We start from the raw sequence: 18,909 nt of genomic DNA on the forward strand, positions 1-18,909 counted from the left end.
AGGATGTATTGCTAAAAGATAAGGATGAAAAACACAACCACAAATACAGTTATCACAACTAAAACATAATTAACAATGTTTCTTTAATACCATCAGATAACTAGTTGGTGTTCTAATGATCTCATAACTGTTATTTCTTTAGCTTGTTTTTGTGAACCCAACCTTTATTTCACATTTGGTATGTATCTTAAGCATCTTTTAATCCTGAGGTTATCCCTTTCAGTTTATTTATTTTTATTTGCCATTTAGTTTTTGGAGAAGTTGGGTCATTTGTCTGGAGAGTTTCTTACTTAGAGTCTGGATTTTGCTTATTGTACACCTATGGTGTTGCCTAGCATGTTGCCCTGACCTGTGTTATTCCTGTAGATTGGTAATCTAGATGCTTGATTAGATTCAGGTTTAATTTTTTTTTTGGCCAGTGCATAATGCCTGACTTTCTTTTTGTGATGCTAGAAATGTATGGAATTTAAATCTCTATGGTGTAATGTTTGATAAAACCTAAGCATGGAATATTTTGACTTATTTTAAAAAGTGTATCCTTTGCTGATAATTGAAACCAAAACTCCTAAGGAAGTCTTTAGACATTCAATCCTGATAAGATAAAGCAGCAGATGTGCTATTAGTTTACAGCCATATAGGAAACTCCTCACTGCGGTGTGAAGTGTAACCTGGGCAAGGTGCCCGTCTCTTGTGGTAGAGGGATCTGGAGCTGAGGTGTTCTGTGATGGAGCAAGACCTGCCCCTGCTGTTAGTTGCAAGCAGAGGTCATTTTCAGTCCATTTGTACTTATCAACAGAAAGAATATTATTGACAGCCTGCTTTCCCAACTGCTGCAAAGAGACACGGCCTCTGACTCTAGGAGTTTGCCTTCTAAAAACAAAACAAAACAAAACAAGAAAAAGACTATTGTTCTTAACTTCCAAGGGACTCTGTTAACACAAGAATAAAGTCTCTTTTTTTCTTTCTGTTGAAGTATGGTTGGTTTACAATGTTGTGTTAGTTTCTGGTGTGCAGCAAAGTGGTTGTTTTATATATATATATTGTTTTTTTATATATATATTCTTTTTCAGATTCTTTTTCCATTATAGGTTATTACAAGATATTGAATATAGTTCCCTGTGCTATACAGCAGGACCTTGTTGTTTAAATTCTCTTATTAAATATCTGTCTATCTGTCTGTCTCTCTGTGTGTCTGTCTATCTAGTGGCCTAAGTAATGAGAAGTTGGATATTTCCTAGATATTTGGTTAATAGGGATGTGTGGGCAAAGATAGGGAAATATTCCTTTAATACCTGTGTTACCCTTATTTACTGGATGGGGATATCTTTCCTAGATGAAAGATATCCCCATAGTGGGACTTTCCCCATAGTGGGAGGGTTTGGATGCCACAGGAAGATGGGGGACAGCAGAATCTTGCTCTGAGAGAGTAGTGACTTTGATCAGAAATCTCTTTGTGGCATTGACTTCCGTAATACCACTACATGCAAAATCAAAGCATATTCATCAAGTCTTCACTCTAGAACAGCCGCACACACAGACACGTCCAGGCCCATTGGACTTCTGAATTGGTGTGTAAATTGCATGAGCTTCCTCTGTGCTGACAAATGCCATCACTCACCTCTTCCCATGTAGATTCGTCCTTCTATTTGTTTTGCAATGAGAGTAGCCCATGTAACTTGAGTTTTCTAGTCTCCTGAGGTCACCCTTTCATTTTGTGTCCAAATAAATGATGGAGGCCCCATCTGGGGAACTGCAGGAAGCCCAGGTACCTCTGAGGGGATTTCTGAGGGTTCTGTAGAGTCCTGAGGTCCCAGGTTCATCCCTCTCACTCCAGACTGCTCCTGGCCCTTCTTTGGTCACCCCTGGCTAGTTCCATGAGGCCCTAAACACAGACACGGGCAGAAGCACAGTCTACCCTGAGGTTAACATTCTGGCCAGGAGCGGCTTTTCGGCTGTCTGAAGGGCCGCCTCCACGAGCGATTATCAGCATCTTTATAGGGCTATATAAGCATCCACTGTTCGGGCTGGCTGTTAATCAATCATCAGAGAGTTTATAGAGTCGGGTGTTGATTTTAAAGAGAGAAGACTGGCAACCCTATTAACGTGCACCTGTTCTGTTGCACCTTTATTTAACCTTGTCTGCGAGTGTCTGGATGGACATGATGGGTGTGGCAGTGGGACCTGACGAGCGTGCCTCCTGCTCACCCATTACTGGTGCCAGCTGTAGAGGAATCCCTCTGGTGAGTTTTTCTTGTTTTGCAGGGAGCAGAGAGTGCTGTCCATTAGGTCCATGAGGCATTTGGCCTCCATGTGGGAGGGTACTTCCCCCACAGAACTTTTCCATATTTGGTGCAGTTGGTCAGAACCATTGCTAATCAGATGACTCCCTTCATTCTATTCTGTGGAACAAAGGTCTTGGGCCTAGGGAGGCCTGGATTCCCATTCCTGTACTTCCCCTAAACAGTCCTGTCACCAATCTGGGCTTCAGTTTCTTCATCTGCAAGTTGAAAGTCTATTAGTTTGCTAGGACTGCCATACAAAGTACCACAGACTGGGTAGCTTAAACAACAGAAATTTATTTCCTCACAGTTCTGGAGGCTAGAAGTCCAAGATCAAGGTGTCAGCAAGGTCGGTTGCTTCTGAGGTCTCTCTCCTTGGCTTGTGGATGACCATCTTCCCTCTGTCTTCACATGGTCTTTCCTCTGTGCATGTCTGGGCCCTCATCTCTTCTTTTAAGGACACTGGTGATTCTGATTAACTCCTGCCCTACCCCTCTGCCCCATAACCTCATTTTACCTTAATTACCTCTTTTTAAAGGCCCTGTCTCCAAATACAGTCACATTCTGAGGTACTGGAGATCAAGACACTTCATCATATGAATTTGGGGTCGGGGGGTGAGATACAGTTTAGCCCAGAGCAGGGGGTGAGGTGGTGGTGGTAGAGGGTACTTAACCAGTGATTTTCTAGTAGTGCTCAGAGGAGATCCCAGAGACTGGGGCGACAAACTGTCCCGGTTTGCCTAGTTCTGAGGTTTCCCGGGACATGGGACTTGCAGTGCTGAACTGAGCAGCCCAGGCAAACCAGGGTGCTTGGTCACCCTGCTGGTCTCCCACGGAAGACACAGGGCAGGCACTTGCTTCCCTAGCCTCTCTCAGCCAGAGTGGCACTGCTTCTCTAAGCTTATCCATCAGCCTTCTAAGTGAGATTTAATGTAACAAAAGGGTCTCGTGCCCCAAAATCATTAGAAAAACCACTTGATTCAATGGCCTCCAGGGTCCTCTCCCGCTGCACACGGTATGATTTAATTTCACATGCACACACCAAATTCCAGCCAGCTGTTTGAAACTAATAACTGATCGGAGCAAAACGAATATGGTTCTCATTTTGTCTGTGGCTAAGGGTAAAATAAAACAGAACAAGAAACGGTGTTAAGCCTTGCCTATTCCTAAGCAGAACTTGGTGCCATGCCTTAGTGATGGCAGGTGATACTGGCCAGGCACTCACTGTGCTCACTTTATTTTATCTTCATCCCCTTAACCTCATAGCAACTCTGTGAAGTGGGTGGCAGCAGCAGCCCCACTGTGCCGATGAAGAGACTGAGGCCCAGAGAGAGGGGCAGGTCTCCAGGCTGGTCCGGGCAGGGCCTGGATCATGAAGGCAGTCTGACTTAGTGCCTCTGTGTCACGCGCGCTTGAGCCCAGATGCAAGTGGGGAAACAGGGACTATCCTGGTAAGTGTAAGGTAATCCCATCTAGGCCGATGGGCCAGATTCTTCTCTCCAGGAAGGACATCTCAGTACCCTCCCCACCCCCACTTGTCTGGCCTTGACCAGCACCCCCTGCTGGTCCTGCTTTTTGCTCCTGTAGAAGCAGAGCCTAGAGCAGTTCTCAAGGTGTTCAGAGGTTTTGGTGATCTTGCAATAAAGGACACTGAATCACATAGTGACAAAATTGTTCCCTTGCTAATTCTTTTTCACATCTTCTGATGACGTTAAGGGAAAAGTTTGTACTAGGCTTTAATTCTACCCCATCACTCCATGATCTCCCTTTTTCCAAAGAACAGAGGGCAGCAGTATCTGGCTGGACTTGAACAATTGTTGTTTTTGGCATAATCATCTTTTTGCTGTTAATTTTGATATATGGCAAATGATTTAGGGTAGAGATATAAAGTGCCTTTAAAAGACATTTATGAGACTTCCCTGGCAGTCCAGTGGTTAAGACTCCACAATTCCACTGCAAGGGGCATGGGTTTGATCCCTGGTTGGGGAACTAAGATCCTGCATGCTGCACGGCATGCCCAAAAAATTAAAAAAAGAAAGATTTATTTATATGAAAAGGCAAATATTTTAAATGTATTTAGTAACTAATAGCACTGGTAATGTACACATATGGCAAGAATTGTGAAGCATGTGCTGAGAAAGATGGATTTTGTGAAACACTGGCTGGGAGGAAAGGTTAGAGTTCGTTAGAATCTTGAAACCAGTGGATGAAAGGCAGGAGTCATTTGACCAGCCGACCTTTTAGGGTCATTGTCTCAGCTCAGTGTGAGCCTGGCCTGGGCTCTTGAGGTGCTGGTTGGAGACCCCTTTAGAGCATGGTATGCCTGCCAGGTGAACTCTGGAAAGACAGATTCCCTTCCAGTATCAACACAACAGCTATTGGGATTTTGTTTTGTTTTGTTTTGGTAATGGTTTTCAATATCTTTGAAATGCCCCCATCAGAAAGGGTAAGGATTAAATAATGGATTTTTGTTCCAAGTCAAAAGGCTGTGTCTTGAGAGAATGCAGTTTAGAAGATAATTAGAATTAGGAGTGCAAATTGGATTGCCCAGCATGAGGCAGAAGTGCTCACCTTGGGTGGACACCAAGCCACAGCATGGGGATTGGATGCTGTGGCTGTTTGTGTTAGAGTTGATGATCCCCCCCCCCTGGGGTTAGAAGGAGCCTAAGGTTGGGACCCCTCTTCTAGCCTTGGAGTAACTACACTTGAAGGGACTTTTTCATGGGATCAGTCTCGGGTGACTTGGTTTGCCTGCCAAGCTTGCTGCTGGTACTTAAAAGTACTTAAACTCCACAGGGCCATGTCCTTATTAAATAGAGTACTGCTAAGGCAGAGTGAGTTTGCAGCTTCTGGTTAACCATTCAATGTGGTTCCCACAGTAGGCTGTTGCTGTATGGATGGGATCTGGGCTTGGCTAATCCTTGCAGGACCCAAGACCTGGATGGCAATGGACACTGTGCACTGACTGATGCTGTTACCAAACCAAACTTGGGTCTGCTTACCTGGGCACAGCAAAGCCATCTACAGACACAGACCACTGGTTGTGGTGAAGGAAAGTACAGCATTTATTGCAGGGCTCCAAGCAAGGAGAATGGGCAGCTCATGCTCAAAAGACCCAAACTCCCTGATGGCTTTCAGGGAAGCGGTTTTAAAGGCAGTGTGAGGGAGGGAGCTTCAGGGTGCGTGATCAGCTCGTGCACAGTTCTTGGATTGGTTGGCATCAAGGTGAAGTTTCAAGCATCACCAACCTTCTGGTTTCAACCAGTCCAGGGTCTATGTTCTTGTGGTCAGCAGTTTTCATCTGGTGGGGCTCTGCTTCCTGTAAAAACAGCTTAGGAATGTGTGTCAGGCCTTTGTCCATACCTTTCAGGGAACTGGGAGTTTGGTGATTCTGCTATGTGGGGGATTTACAGTGTAAATTGTTACCAATTTCCCGGCCCAACAGCTGTTCTTTGTTTCTACATCTTCACATTTCCTGATCGTTAACTCTTGAGCCAGCCTTTTGAGACTCAAGGGAGGCCTGGAAGGCTAAACATAAGCCTTCTGCTTCAAAGGACAGGGACACAGGGGTTTGTACATGGTTTCAGTGCCCGGTACAGGCACCAGATCCTCCTTCTTAACAGCCCAGACTTTGCACATAGACACTAGTTTCTAGTGACCATCAGAGAGGTCTGGTCAAGGTTACTATAACCTGGGCACATAGTCTCAGACCGCTGGCTTTCAGCTATTTTCCCTGCAGCAGCAGCCACCAGTCTGCAACTTAGAACGACAGTTGTCTGGTCATGACTGGACATCCTCTTTGGCCCTTTTACTCCCTCCTGCTGTGCGGATATAATCTCCTCTTTTAGAACTGTGTTTTTCAAGGTGTTCCAGAGTCATGTTGCCCACCCCTCTATTTTCTACCCCCATTTCTTAAGGAGGCTTCATATCCCTTTTTTAAAAAAATCTACTTAAAATAGAAGGGGAAAATTAAAAAAAAAAAAAAAGAGAAAAGTACCATAAGGTTGCTGGTTAAGAAATAAAAATATTCTTTTTTTTTAAACATCTTTATTGGAGTATAATTGCTTTAAAATGGTGTGTTAGTTTCTGCTTTATAATAAAGTGAATCAGCTATACGTATACATATATCCCCATATCTCTTCCCTCTTGCGTCTCCCTCGCACCCTCCCTATCTCACCCCCTAGGTGGTCACAAAGCCCTGAGCTGATCTCCCTGTGCTGTGTGGCTGCTTTCCACTAGCTATCTGTTTTACATTTCGTAGTGTATATATGTCCATGCCACTCTCTCACTTCATCCCAGTTTACCCTTCCTGCTCCCCGTGTCCTCAAGCCCATTCTGTACATCTGTGTCTTTATTCCTGTCCTGCCCCTAGGTTCTTCAGAACCATTTTTTTTTATTCCATATATATGTGTTAGCATACTGTATTTGTTTTTCTCTTTCTGACTTACTTCACTCTGTATGACAAACTCTAGGTCCATCCACCTCACTACAAATAACTCAATTTCTTTTTTTATGGCTGAGTAATATTCCATTGTATATATGCACCACATTTTCTTTATCCATTCATCTGTTGATAGACACTTAGGCTGCTTCCATGTCCTGGCTATTGTAAATAGAGCTGCGATGAAGATTGTGGTACATGACTATTTTTGAATTATGGTTTTGTCAGGGTATATGCCGAGTAGTGGGATTGCTGGCCCATATGGTAGCCCTATTTTTAGTATTTAAGGAACCTGTACACTGTTCTCCATAGTGGCTGTATCAATTTACATTCCCACCAACAGTGCAAGAGGGTTCCCTTTTCTCCACACCCTCTCCAGCATTTATTGTTTGTAGATTTTCTGATGATGGCCATTCTGACTGCTGTGAGGTGATACCTCGTTGTAGTTTTGATTTGCATTTCTCTAATGATTAGTGATGTTGAGCATCCTTTCATGTGTTTGTTGGCAATCTGTATATCTTCTTTGGAGAAGTGACTATTTAGGTCTTCTGCCCATTTTTGGATTGTGTTGTTTGTTTTTTAGATATTGAGCTGCATGAGCTGCTTGTAAATTTTGGAGATTAATCTTTTGTCAGTTGCTTGGTTTGCAAATATTTTCTCCCATTCTGAGGGTTGTCTATTCGTCTTGTTTATGGTTTCCTTTGCTGTGCAAAAGCTTTTAAGTTTCATTAGGTCTCATTTGTTTATTTTTGTTTTTATTTCCATTTCTCTAGGAGGTGGGTCAAAAAGGATCTTGCTGTGATTTATGTCATAGGGTGTTCTGCCTATGTTTTCCTCTAAGAGTTTTATGGTGTCTGGCCTTACAGTTAGGTCTTTAATCCATTTTGAGTTTATTTTTGTGTATGGTGTTAAGGAGTGTTCTAATTTCATTCTTTTACATGTTGCTGTCCAGTTTTCCCAGCACCACTTATTGAAGAGGCTGTCTTTTCTCCATTGTATATTCTTGCCTCCTTTGTCAAAAATAAGGTGACCATATGTGTGTGGGTTTATCTCTGGGCTTTCTATCCTGTTCCATTGATCTATATTTCTGTTTCTGTGCCAGTACCATACTGTCTTGATTACTGTAGCTTTGTAGTATAGTCTGAAGTCAGGGAGCCTGATTCCTCCAGCTCCGTTTTTCTTTCTCAAGATTGCTTTGGCTATGCGGGGTGTTTTGTGTTTCCATACAAATTGTAAAATGTTTTGTTCTAGTTCTGTGAAAAATGCCATTGGTAGTTTGATAGGGATTTCATTGAATCTGTAGATTGCTTTAAGTAGTATAGTCATTTTCACAATGTTGATTCTTCTAATCCAAGAACATGGTATATCTCTCCATCTGTTTGTATCATCTTTAATTTCTTTCATCAGTGTCTTATAGTTTTCTGCATACAGGTCTTTTTTCTCCTTAGGTAGGTTTATTCCTAGGTATTTTATTCTTTTTGTTGCTGTGGTAAATGGGAGTGTTTCCTTAATTTCTCTTTCAGATTTGTCATCATTAGCGTATAGGAATGCAAGCGATTTCTGTGCATTAATTTTGTATCCTGCTACTTTACCAAATTCATTGATTAGCTCTAGTAGTTTTCTGGTAGCATCTTTAGGATTCTCTTTGTATAATATCATGTCATCTGCAAACAGTGACAGCTTTACTTCTTCTTTTCTGATTTGGATTCCTTTTATTTCTTTTTCTTCTCTAATTGCTGTGGCTAAAACTTTCAAAACTATGTTGAATAATAGTGGTTAGAGTGGACAACCGCCTTGTCTTGTTCCTGATCTTAGAGAAAATGCTTTCAGTTTTTCACCATTGAGAATGATGTTGGCTGTGGGTTTGTCATATATGGCCTTTATTATGTTGAGGTAAGTTCCCTCTATGCCTACTTTCTGTAGGGTTTTTATCATAAATGGGTGTTGAATTTTGTTGAAAGCTTTTTCTGCATTTATTGAGATGATAATATGGTTTTTCTCCTTCAGTTTGTTAATATGGTGTATCACATTGATTGATTTACGTATACTGAAGAATCCTTGCATTCCTGGGATAAACCCCACTTGATCATGGTGTGTGATCCTTATAATGTGCTGTTGGATTCTAAAGAAATAAAAATATTCGTGTTTCAAAAGCCCAATGCCACTAATCCTGTGATCTGTTGCACGTAACAAACTTTTCTTCCCACCAGGAAACATCTGTATGGATTGTTTCATTACAGCACCACGATGCTTGGACTTGAATCGCTTCCAGATCCCACAGATACCTGGGAAATTGTAGAGACCATAGGTAAAGGCACCTATGGCAAGGTCTACAAAGTAACTAACAAGAGAGATGGGAGCCTGGCTGCAGTAAAAATTCTAGATCCAATCAGTGTAAGTAACAGTTATAAATTATAACCGTAATATAGTGTTTTATACACACTGAGCTTTCAACTTCTTTCTTTGTTCTGGGGATGATTTTCTAGGGATAATGAAACCTGGCATGAAATCTCAAAATGAGTTATGACTCCTTAGCCCATCTGAATGAAGGGACTCCATTTGGAGTTAAAACTTCCCTTGATTTTCTCTTTTGTCCATTTTACTATTGTTTTGATTTTGGTCCCCTGGACTCTTCAAATGTTATTCTCTTGGAAAGAGTGATTTGTTGGGTTTATACAGAGGCTGATCTCGCTGTAAGTTACAAAGTGACCCAGACTTGTGATATTCAGTCATCTTAGCCTGGCATCCTATTTCAGAGCACTGAATACTGAGCCTATAATGCTGTGCACTGTTTACCACAGTGAGGTTGTAAGTGTCCTATCCTGGTTGGGTCCCTTTGAGCTACTTCTCCTTAATTGCTTTGAAAATTCAGACATTTTTAAATTTTAAAAAAGATATTTATAATATTATTATTAAGAATATGTAATGAAGACATTTATTGATATAACAATTAGAAGGCTTTAGTTGGTATCTAAATGCCTATTGTTAGGTATTTTCAAGATATGGTAATGATGACATTAAAAATACAGACTACATATGCTTTATTAAATGGTTACTTGATTGTGATATCATTCCTGTACCCTTCCTCGCACATTGTACTGAATCCAGCATGCATTTTTTACCTTGTGTAGGATATGGATGAGGAGATTGAGGCAGAATACAACATTTTGCAGTTTCTTCCGAATCACCCCAACGTTGTAAAGTTTTATGGGATGTTTTACAAAGCAGATCACGGTGTGGGAGGACAGCTGTGGCTGGTCTTGGAGGTAAGAGGCTCCTATTGGGTTACCAGCAATTCAAACAGAGCGCCAGGGGTGAGCAGATGCATTGTTGCCTAAATAGTGTAAGATGCACATCTGGGGAGGCGGTCTCTCCTGCATGGCACAGGTACCTTACCAGATGTGCTCTCCACGTTCTTCTGGGTAGGCTGTGTGCTGAAAGTGTGCACGTTTCTCTGCTTCTAAGGTGTAATAATCTTCTTCTAATTCAGTGAATACAGGAACACAGTTGAAAAAGGTTTCTTTCTACCCTAGGCTGGGAAAATTTCACAGAAAACATGTTCCGATTGATGCAACTCATTTTCAAAAATTGTTAACCCAAGGTTTACTTGGTTGCCAAGTTTGAATCGCCTCTTCATGTTCATTTATCCTCATCTTAGGTTGGGTTTCCTGAAAACGGACTCTGAGAATTGTGTATGGAAGGTTTATTGGAGAGTTCTTACAGGAGCCAGACGTGCAAGGAAGGTGGGATTGGGCAAGGGAGACATTAAGTATCAGTGTGGTTGCAACAGAGGTCTCAGCCCATCCTCAGGGAGAAGAAGACCTGGGATCCTCTTGCAGGGTTGTCCTGGATTTTACCTCTGCAAGAGCCAGTCACTTGGTGCATGCCACCCTGGGAGGCGGTGTGGCGTTGGGGGAGGCAGTTCCCTGTAGCTGGGCACTATTCCTGGTGAGAGGTGCCACTGGGACTTGGGAGCAGGGAGCAGCTGATATTCCTGGCAGCATCTGCTTTGAACAGAGAATCTGAAGGGAGCACCACTATATCTAGTGTAGTCTTGCCTTTTTTCTGCCTTGTTAATGGGAATGAATGTGTGTAACTGGATGCAAAAGAGTCCATTCCCCACAAATACACTTCCTCCATGGAACTAACATGGCAAAGACACAATGACAACATATGAAATTAGTATATTAGGACAGGTCTATTGTATTGCCTCAGGGTGGGTATAGGCCCACCCTGATCTGTCCTGGATTCTGCCCCTCTGAACCAGCCTCCGTGCCTGAGGTCACATGTGTGATCCATGAGCACGGGGACATGTGTGAAAGCTTTAAGAGAGAAGCAACAAAGGAGAAACCAGCCCTCAATTCACTGTCTGCGGTCTCTTGTCGAAAACCTTCCACCTGGCTCTGGGAGGGCCTGGCCATGAGGCAATATATACTGGCTGCTATAGCAACAATGTATGGGGAATTCACTTGTATTCAAATGGAATAATCTGCAGGGAACATTTCTGTCACATCAATTGCCTTCTTCAGAATATAAACATGTAAGGGGTTTTGGTTTTCAGAAATCATCTTTGTCTGTTTAGTTGGCTGGTTAAGTCACCTAACATATCCTCATAGTATCACCTTTTGGATTTTATTATTCCCCACTCCCTCCCTGGGAATATTATAGATTTTATCCTGCCAATGAAGCTCTAGAATAACATTAATTTTTTTAATGCTCATTTTCATGAGATATGGAAAGTATTGTTTCTAGGGTCTCTGATTGTATTCTTTTTTTTTAATTAAAAAAAAATTATTATTTTTGGCTGCGTTGGGTCTTCATTTATTTATTTTTGGCTGCATTGGGTCTTCATTTATTTATTTTTGGCCGCATTGGGTCTTCATTGCTACGCATGGGCTTTCTCTAGTTGTGGAGAGCGGGGGCTACTCTTTGTTGCAGTGCGCGGGCTTCTCATTGCGGTGGCTTCTCTTGTTGTGGAGCACAGGCTCTAGGTACGCAGGCTTCAGTAGTTGTGGCATGTGGGCTCAGTAGTTGTGGCTCACGGGCTCTAGAGCACAGGCTCAGTAGTTGTGGCACACGGGCTTAGTTGCTCTGCGGCATGTGGGATCTTCCCCGACCAGGGATTGAACCTGCGTCCTCTGCATTGGCAGGCAGATTCTTATCCAGTGCGCCACCAGGGAAGCCCTGATTGTATTCTTCTTAAGCTCTGTAAGATCTCAGTGTTTTAAACCTCATTATAATTTAATAATATAAGTACAGTGACCGAGAAGTTTTAGTTTCTTTTCACTTTACCCCCAACTCAAAAAGACTCTGCATTCGGATATAGAAAACTGAACTTCCAGGGATTTTCCAGGGCCTGAAATGGGACCTTCCCTCCCTCCATTTTACCAGGAGAGTAGGTGGGCTGCTCAGACCTGCCACCACCTGGAGACTAATTGCTCTTCCTGATGAGGAGTGACCAGATGTTAGCCCCTCAGGCACAGCCAAGGCAGCCAGAAAGGGCCACACATGGCCTTGAAAGATGAGAAGGAGCGCAGAACTATGAACTGAGCCTTGTGCAAATGCTCCCCTGCGACTGTCTCTTGCTTTTTCAGGGTGACTAAGTACAGATAATGAGGTTGCCCTGGCACACTGAATTATTCATACCTCAGCAATACAATATGCTGATATTATTCCCTTTGCAGGTTGTGTTGGCCCATGCCAAAGTTGTTGGCATGGGGAACCAGATGTCCTCAATCTTTTCTGTCCAGGAATGGGCCATCCATGCCAGGCTGCTGGGGTAGGTATGTCCAGTGCCTCCAGTATGCTTATAGACACAGGGATTCCTGGGCTCCTAGAACTGACAGGGACCTCGGCCTTCCTTCTGTCACTCTCCTAGTGTTCAGCTGAGGAACAGAGACCCAAAGAAGGAGTGACATGCCGATGGTCCCATATGAGTTATATGGCAGAACTGGAGGAGGACAACACTTCAGCACTTTTCTCCCATCCTGTGCTGTTGCTGTCTGCCAGGTCCGGGGAATACAGACTTGGGATCTCTGGTTAAAATGGCAACAGTTCCTGATTACACACACACACACACACACACACACACAGCTGGAAGATAATGACAGTCCACACAGCACCTTGACTGTTGCTCGTCTGCAACTTTTTTAGGAGTGCTTTAGGAGACTTGCACAGTAAAATTATGATCTGTTTAATATTGCTCCCCTCATCCTGTATATTGAGATTAAATTTATGTTGCCTTTGCTCTTTCCTTGCCTGAATGTGATGAAAGGACCAGGGAGAAGCTATTCCACAGAGCAATTCTTGAGGATAGAAAATGTTATTAATAACCCTCTTAAATTACCACAACTCTGAAAACAAAAGCAAATAAAAATGTCATTTCTGAAATTAATTACTAATTGTTAGCAGAAAGCAAACCAAAGCTTTCTTGCATAACAGACACCTACTATAGGAGAAAAATATGGACAGAAAACACTCATACATAATAATGTTTTGGAAAATTTGTGAATAAGTTTTATTCTAAGTTAATATTAAATTTGGAAAATCTGTAAGTTCTATTATCTCTCACCTAAATGAAACATGATAAGAAATTAGACTTTTAAGAAAAAGCACCAGGGGCTTCCCTGGTGGCACAGTGGTTAAGAATCTGCCTGCCAATGCAGGGGACACAGGTCCGATCCCTGGTCTGGGAAGATCCCACATGCTGTGGAGCAGCTAAGCCCGTGCACCACAACTACTGAGCCTGCACTTTGGAGCCTGCGAGCCACAACTACTGAGCCTGTGTGCCACAACTACTGAAGCCCATGCGCCTAGAGCCCATGCTCTGCAACAAGAGAAGCCACTGCAATGAGAAGCCCACGCGCCGCAACGAAGAGTAGCCCCCGCTCGCCGCAACTAGAGAAAGCCCCCGCACAGCAACGAGGACCCAATGCAGCCAAAGATAAATAAATAAAACAAATAAATTTTTAAAAAACTCATATTAAAAAAAACAGCACCATATTTCAGAAAAAATACCTAGTATGTGGTAAGACATGAAGTACATTTTCTCTTTTCCTTTCAGTATAAAACCTTCAGTAGGTAAATACTATTTCAGCCTGAATCACATTCAACTTAAAAGAAATGGTTTAGAGTTTCGAGTGTTAGTAAATGAGAACGTAAAGTAAAAAAAAAACCCCAAAAAAACTCCTTATATTTTAAAACCAGATAAAAGAATTATTTTTTAACCTGTTTTTTCCTCTCAGAGGTCTTTGTGTAAGTTCAGTATCTAAGCCAGAAGGGGGAAAAAAGATATCTCTGTTCAGTTTTTGCATTTATATAAGGCCCTAGGAAGTCCAGTCTAGGCCCCAATATCATTGCAAGCTAACACTTAAAACCATTTTCACCCCTTGATACTGTGGCATGAGTCAAGTTTGTCACGTTAACAAGTCAGGGTCCTAGCAGGACACTGATGGTCTGGAACGTAGCTCTGGCATGTTTTGATTGGCCAGAGATGGTTAGAAAGCCCTGGAGCACTGAACACTGACTCAGATGGCAGGTTCTGGCCGGGTGCTAGAATGAGAGTCACTGGCGTGTTGGGGGTCAGGAGGAAAGTACAGAACAGTTGGTAGTGGAGAAGGGAAGAACTGTGAAATGTAACTGAGCTGCATCCGATATTTATGTGCTCTCTGTGTTCAGCAAAAGCAAGAGAGCGTGAAGAGCTGAGGTGTGGGAGCAATTCTGCCCAACCAGCGGTCTGTGCATGTGCCCTGGAGAGAGGCTGAAATGGGAGGCGGGAGTCTTGGGGCCCTCCTGCCTCTCGTAGTGTGAGCATCTTCCCCCCACTGCCCCCCGACTGGAACTCCAGGGTTTCAAGTGACATCGTCTTCATTCTTCTAGGTGCAGGCCAGTGACTTTATCTGGTATCAGTAAAATAAACACAATCTCTCCCAACAGTGTGGAGGAAAACTATGTTGCTTGGCCTTCCTGAGAGGTGGGCAGCGACCAACACGGTGCTCCCTAAGGCATCTTCTAGAGTAATTTTGACGATCCTTGACTTTTGCTTTTGCCCTCTGTAGACCCTAACACCCTTGAAAGATAAAGTCAACCGAACAAAAGAGCACTGAAAAGAAATTCCTCTTAATTCTGCCATCTGACTAGGGCAAATCAACATGCCAGTATGGAATCTACTTGAAAGTTGCAGTTTTGACTAGAATAAAGGTCTGGTGATTGTGTTGCGCAGGCCATTGTTTAATGACATGGAGGAAAGTTGATGGCTTATTGAGCAAGGAACATTTTATTGCTTGAAATTATGGCCGTCATAGCAAATGCACATACTGTGATTGAATCAATATTCAACAATGTTTTAGAAAATAGATGTGGAATGTAAATGATTTTTCTGTTTTTCTTGGTTTGGAGTAAAATGCTTATTAAATTCTAGATGCATCCAGCTGCCACATTTCCTGAATGCTGAGGGCATCGGGAGGAATGCAGGGATGGAGACCTACCTCTGTATTTGAGTCTGATGGCTGGCAGGGTGGGCAGGAATAAAAGGCTGCAGGTGCCAACCCTTAGGCGTGGGGTAGGAGTCTTGGCTGCCTTCTTACAACTCTAACGGGATTATTTTATTTGATGCATTTAAATATAGTTCCTTGTCATGCTTTTAAAATGTTCAGTCCATCTCACTGAATATTTACTCCGATTAGACAATTGTCAGTATGTACCTGCTTTCCTTTTTTATATCCAGGTACCCAAGGTCCTTTCCCTGTAACCCACGGGCTGCCCTTTAAGACCTTGCTGGTGGGCTTATCAACTTCACAGGACCGCTTCCTCTAAAGGTGCCCTGAGCAGTTTATTTATATGTTTCTTTGAACCACAAGTCAGACAGTTCTTAAACTCTGACATTTAGTGAACAAAAGGCACCAACCGAGTCTGATCCTTCTGTTGTTCTTAAATCCACAGCTGAGTTTTGATCCTGCTGACAAAATGGCTGCTCTTAGTCCCTCCGTAGGTTCTAGAGCTATGAGGAAAGTTTATAAGTTGGCTACCTATATAAAATGCCACTGAATAGGCTCTTGTTGCAGAAATGGCCAGATGTAAAGTAGGGCAGGAGAGAGACTAAAATGAGGTTTCAGGGGAAAATTCCAGGGTTGAGTTAGCTTGGATCATCACCCAGCACTTAATTTAAATGTTCTCTGGGTAGAATTTTAATAGTGCACTTGCAGTTCAGTAAAGCATGTGCCTCCCTGAGACAGGAGCCAGGCTGAGAAGTGGTTCTGATGAAGGCGTTACAGTGCCTTGCATGTCTATTGCTGCTTTAGCTTTAGAGGATCAAAGAACTTTATTGCTATTCTTATACTCACAAGATCCCTAGACTCTGTTTCTTCTTAGCTTTCTCTATCCAGTTGGTACAAAATTCCTGTCGATTCTATGTCATAAAAGTCCCCCATATCTGTCCCTGACTCTTCGTCCTCAGGACTCTTTGACTTTTTGACCCTGCTTCTCTCGATTGCTTCAACACCTCCTAACAGGTGTCCAGCTCCCTGTGTCTTCCTGTTCTGTCCACCCTCCAATCTGCTACCAAGGTCATCTTTCTAGAAATCTGAACAGACCTCCTGCCTAAAACCTGTCAATAGCTTACCACTCCTATCTAATGGTATATTATGGTATCATAATACGCGTGTGTATAGTAATAAAGCCCACACTTCTTAGCAGGGCACACCTGTCATTCCCTGTTCCCCCCTTTTTTTCCCAGTCTCCCTGCTCTAGGATTCTGTCCCTTTGTCCCAACAGTGGCAGAGTATGTAGAATTCAAAGACACACAGACATAGACACATACACACACGCGTGCAGGCAGATAGACACACTACCTCCCCCCTCATTGTTCTGTGCTCCCTTCCTTTGCACACGGTGTTCCCTTTCCAGGGATGCTCTTCTTCTTGTTCACCTGCCATAAGGTCCTTTGTCCTTCAAACTCATTGTATGTGTTACGTCCTCTGGGAAGATTCCCAGATTGTTCCCTCTTCACCCTAGCACAACAGAAGTCGCCATTCTCTCTTCGTTGCCACCACACTCCCCGTGGGCACACCCTTACTTCCACCTGCCACTCTTATTACTCATGTGTCCATTTCTGGTGCTGAGCTCTTTGAGGGCAGGCACTGTGTTCATGATTGAGTAATGGGTAATAAACTGGGCAGTCACAAGCTATTGAGAACAAAGAGGTAACTTTTTTTTTTAACATCTTTATTGGAGTATAATTGCTTTACAATGGTGTGTTAGTTTCTGCTGTATAACAAAGTGAATCAGCTATATGTTTACATATATCCCCATATCTCCTCCTTCTTGCATCTCCCTCCCATCCTCCCTATCCCACCCCTCTAGGTGGTCACAAAGCACCGAGCTGATCTCCCTGTGCTATGCAGCTGCTTCCCACTAGCTATCTATTTTACATTTGGTAGTGTATATATGTCAGTGCTACTCTCTCACTTCATCCCAGCTTACCCTTCCCCCTCCCTGTGTCCTCAAGTCCATTCTCTACGTCTGCATCTTTATTCCTGTCCTGCCCCTGGGTTCATCAGAACCATTTTTTTTTTTTTTTAGATTTCATATATATGTATTAGCATACGGTATTTGTTTTTCTCTTTCTGACTTACTTCACTCTGTATGACAGACTCTAGGTCCATCCACCTCACTACAAATAACTCAATTTCGTTTCTTTTTATGGCTGAGTAATATTCCATTGTATATATGTGCCACATCTTCTTTATCCATTCATCTATCGATGGACACTTAGGTGGCTTCCATGTCCTGGCTATTGTAAATAGAGCTGCGATGAACATTGTGGTACATGACTCTTTTTGAATTATGGTTTTCTCAGGGTATATGCCCAGTAGTGGGATTGCTGGGTCATATGGTAGTTCTATTTTTAGTTTTTTTAAGGACCCTCCATACTGTTTTCCATAGTGGCTGTATCAATTTACATTCCCACCAACAGTGCAAGAGGGTTCCCTTTTCTCCACACCCCCTCCAGCATTTATTGTTTGTAGATTTTTGCTGATGGCCGTTCTGACCGGTGTGAGGTGATACCTCATTGTAGTTTTGATTTGCATTTCTCTAATGATTAGTGATGTTGAGCATCCTTTCATGTGTTTGTTGGCAATCTGTATATTTTCTTTAGAGAAATGTCTATTTAGGTCTTCTGCCCATTTTTGGATTGTGTTGTTTGTTTTTTAGATATTGAGCTGCATGAGCTGCTTGTATATTTTGGAGATTAATCCTTTGTCAGTTGCTTGGTTTGCAAATATTTTCTCCCATTCTGAGGGTTGTCTTTTCGTCTTGCTTATGGTTTGCTGTGCAAAGGCTTTGAAGTTTCATTAGGTCCCATTTGTTTCTTTTCATTTGTCTAGGAGGTGGGTCAAAAAAGGATCTTGCTGTGATATATGTCATAGGATGTTCTGCCTATGTTTTCCTCTAAGAGTTTTATAGTGTCTGGCCTTACATTTAAGTCTTTAATCCATTTTGAGTTTATTTTTGTGTATGGTGTTAGGAAGTGTTCTAATTTCATTCTTTTACATGTAGCTGTCCAGTTTTCCCAGCACGTAACTTTCTTTTTAATAACTAAACCCAACTTTGTTCTTGAGCCCCCAGCCTGCCTAGAGAAGACAATTGATTTTAACTTATCCTGTTAAACTTAGTCCATAGAGTGACTTCTTTGGGAAGGGGCAAGTTCTGGGAATTTGTTTCCTGTTTTCACAATCCAGTTCAAAGCTTAGTCACTTGGATAAGGACTTAGTTTTTTAGTGGTTTTCTCTTTCCCCATTCATCTTTCCTTCCCCTGGGTAACATCTGGATTTGGATACAGCAAATGGTCACTTAAAGCCATGGCAGTGACGTCAGGGACCTCCAACCGGTGACCCTAAGTCCTTCTACTCTCTCTTTGGTGTCTCCCCATGTCCCAGGTCCCTGATACTCCTTCTTATCGTGAGGTCTGCACTCACTGTCTTTCCTTCTCATTCAAACTCTAGCCTTGTCCCTGAACCCAAATGGAGCATTAAGTTCTGAATCTCCTGCAAGTCATGATGAGCAGGCTGTAGGGAACTGCTAGAATCCCAGGCTTGATGGACCTCACCATACTCTACTGCCATTCCACTCAGCATGAACACCCCATTTTTGGCATGAGGCTCCTGTGAGGAGGTCTCCCCTTAGATTTCC

The 18,909-nt window shown here is 42.8% G+C and overlaps 1 protein-coding gene across 1 annotated transcript in view; it reads left to right on the forward strand.

Moving 5' to 3' along the window:
* Positions 1 to 3,262: 3,262 nt before the first annotated feature.
* Positions 3,263 to 18,909, forward strand: part of MYO3B (myosin IIIB) — a 375,922-nt gene continuing 360,275 nt past the window's right edge. The window contains 3 exon segments of the mRNA XM_036857648.1: positions 3,263 to 3,294; positions 8,931 to 9,114; positions 9,852 to 9,986. Coding sequence (XP_036713543.1) covers positions 3,263 to 3,294; positions 8,931 to 9,114; positions 9,852 to 9,986 — 351 coding nt within the window.

This window comes from Balaenoptera musculus, chromosome 7 (genome assembly GCF_009873245.2).
Source record: "Balaenoptera musculus isolate JJ_BM4_2016_0621 chromosome 7, mBalMus1.pri.v3, whole genome shotgun sequence".
Lineage (NCBI taxonomy): Eukaryota > Metazoa > Chordata > Mammalia > Artiodactyla > Balaenopteridae > Balaenoptera > Balaenoptera musculus.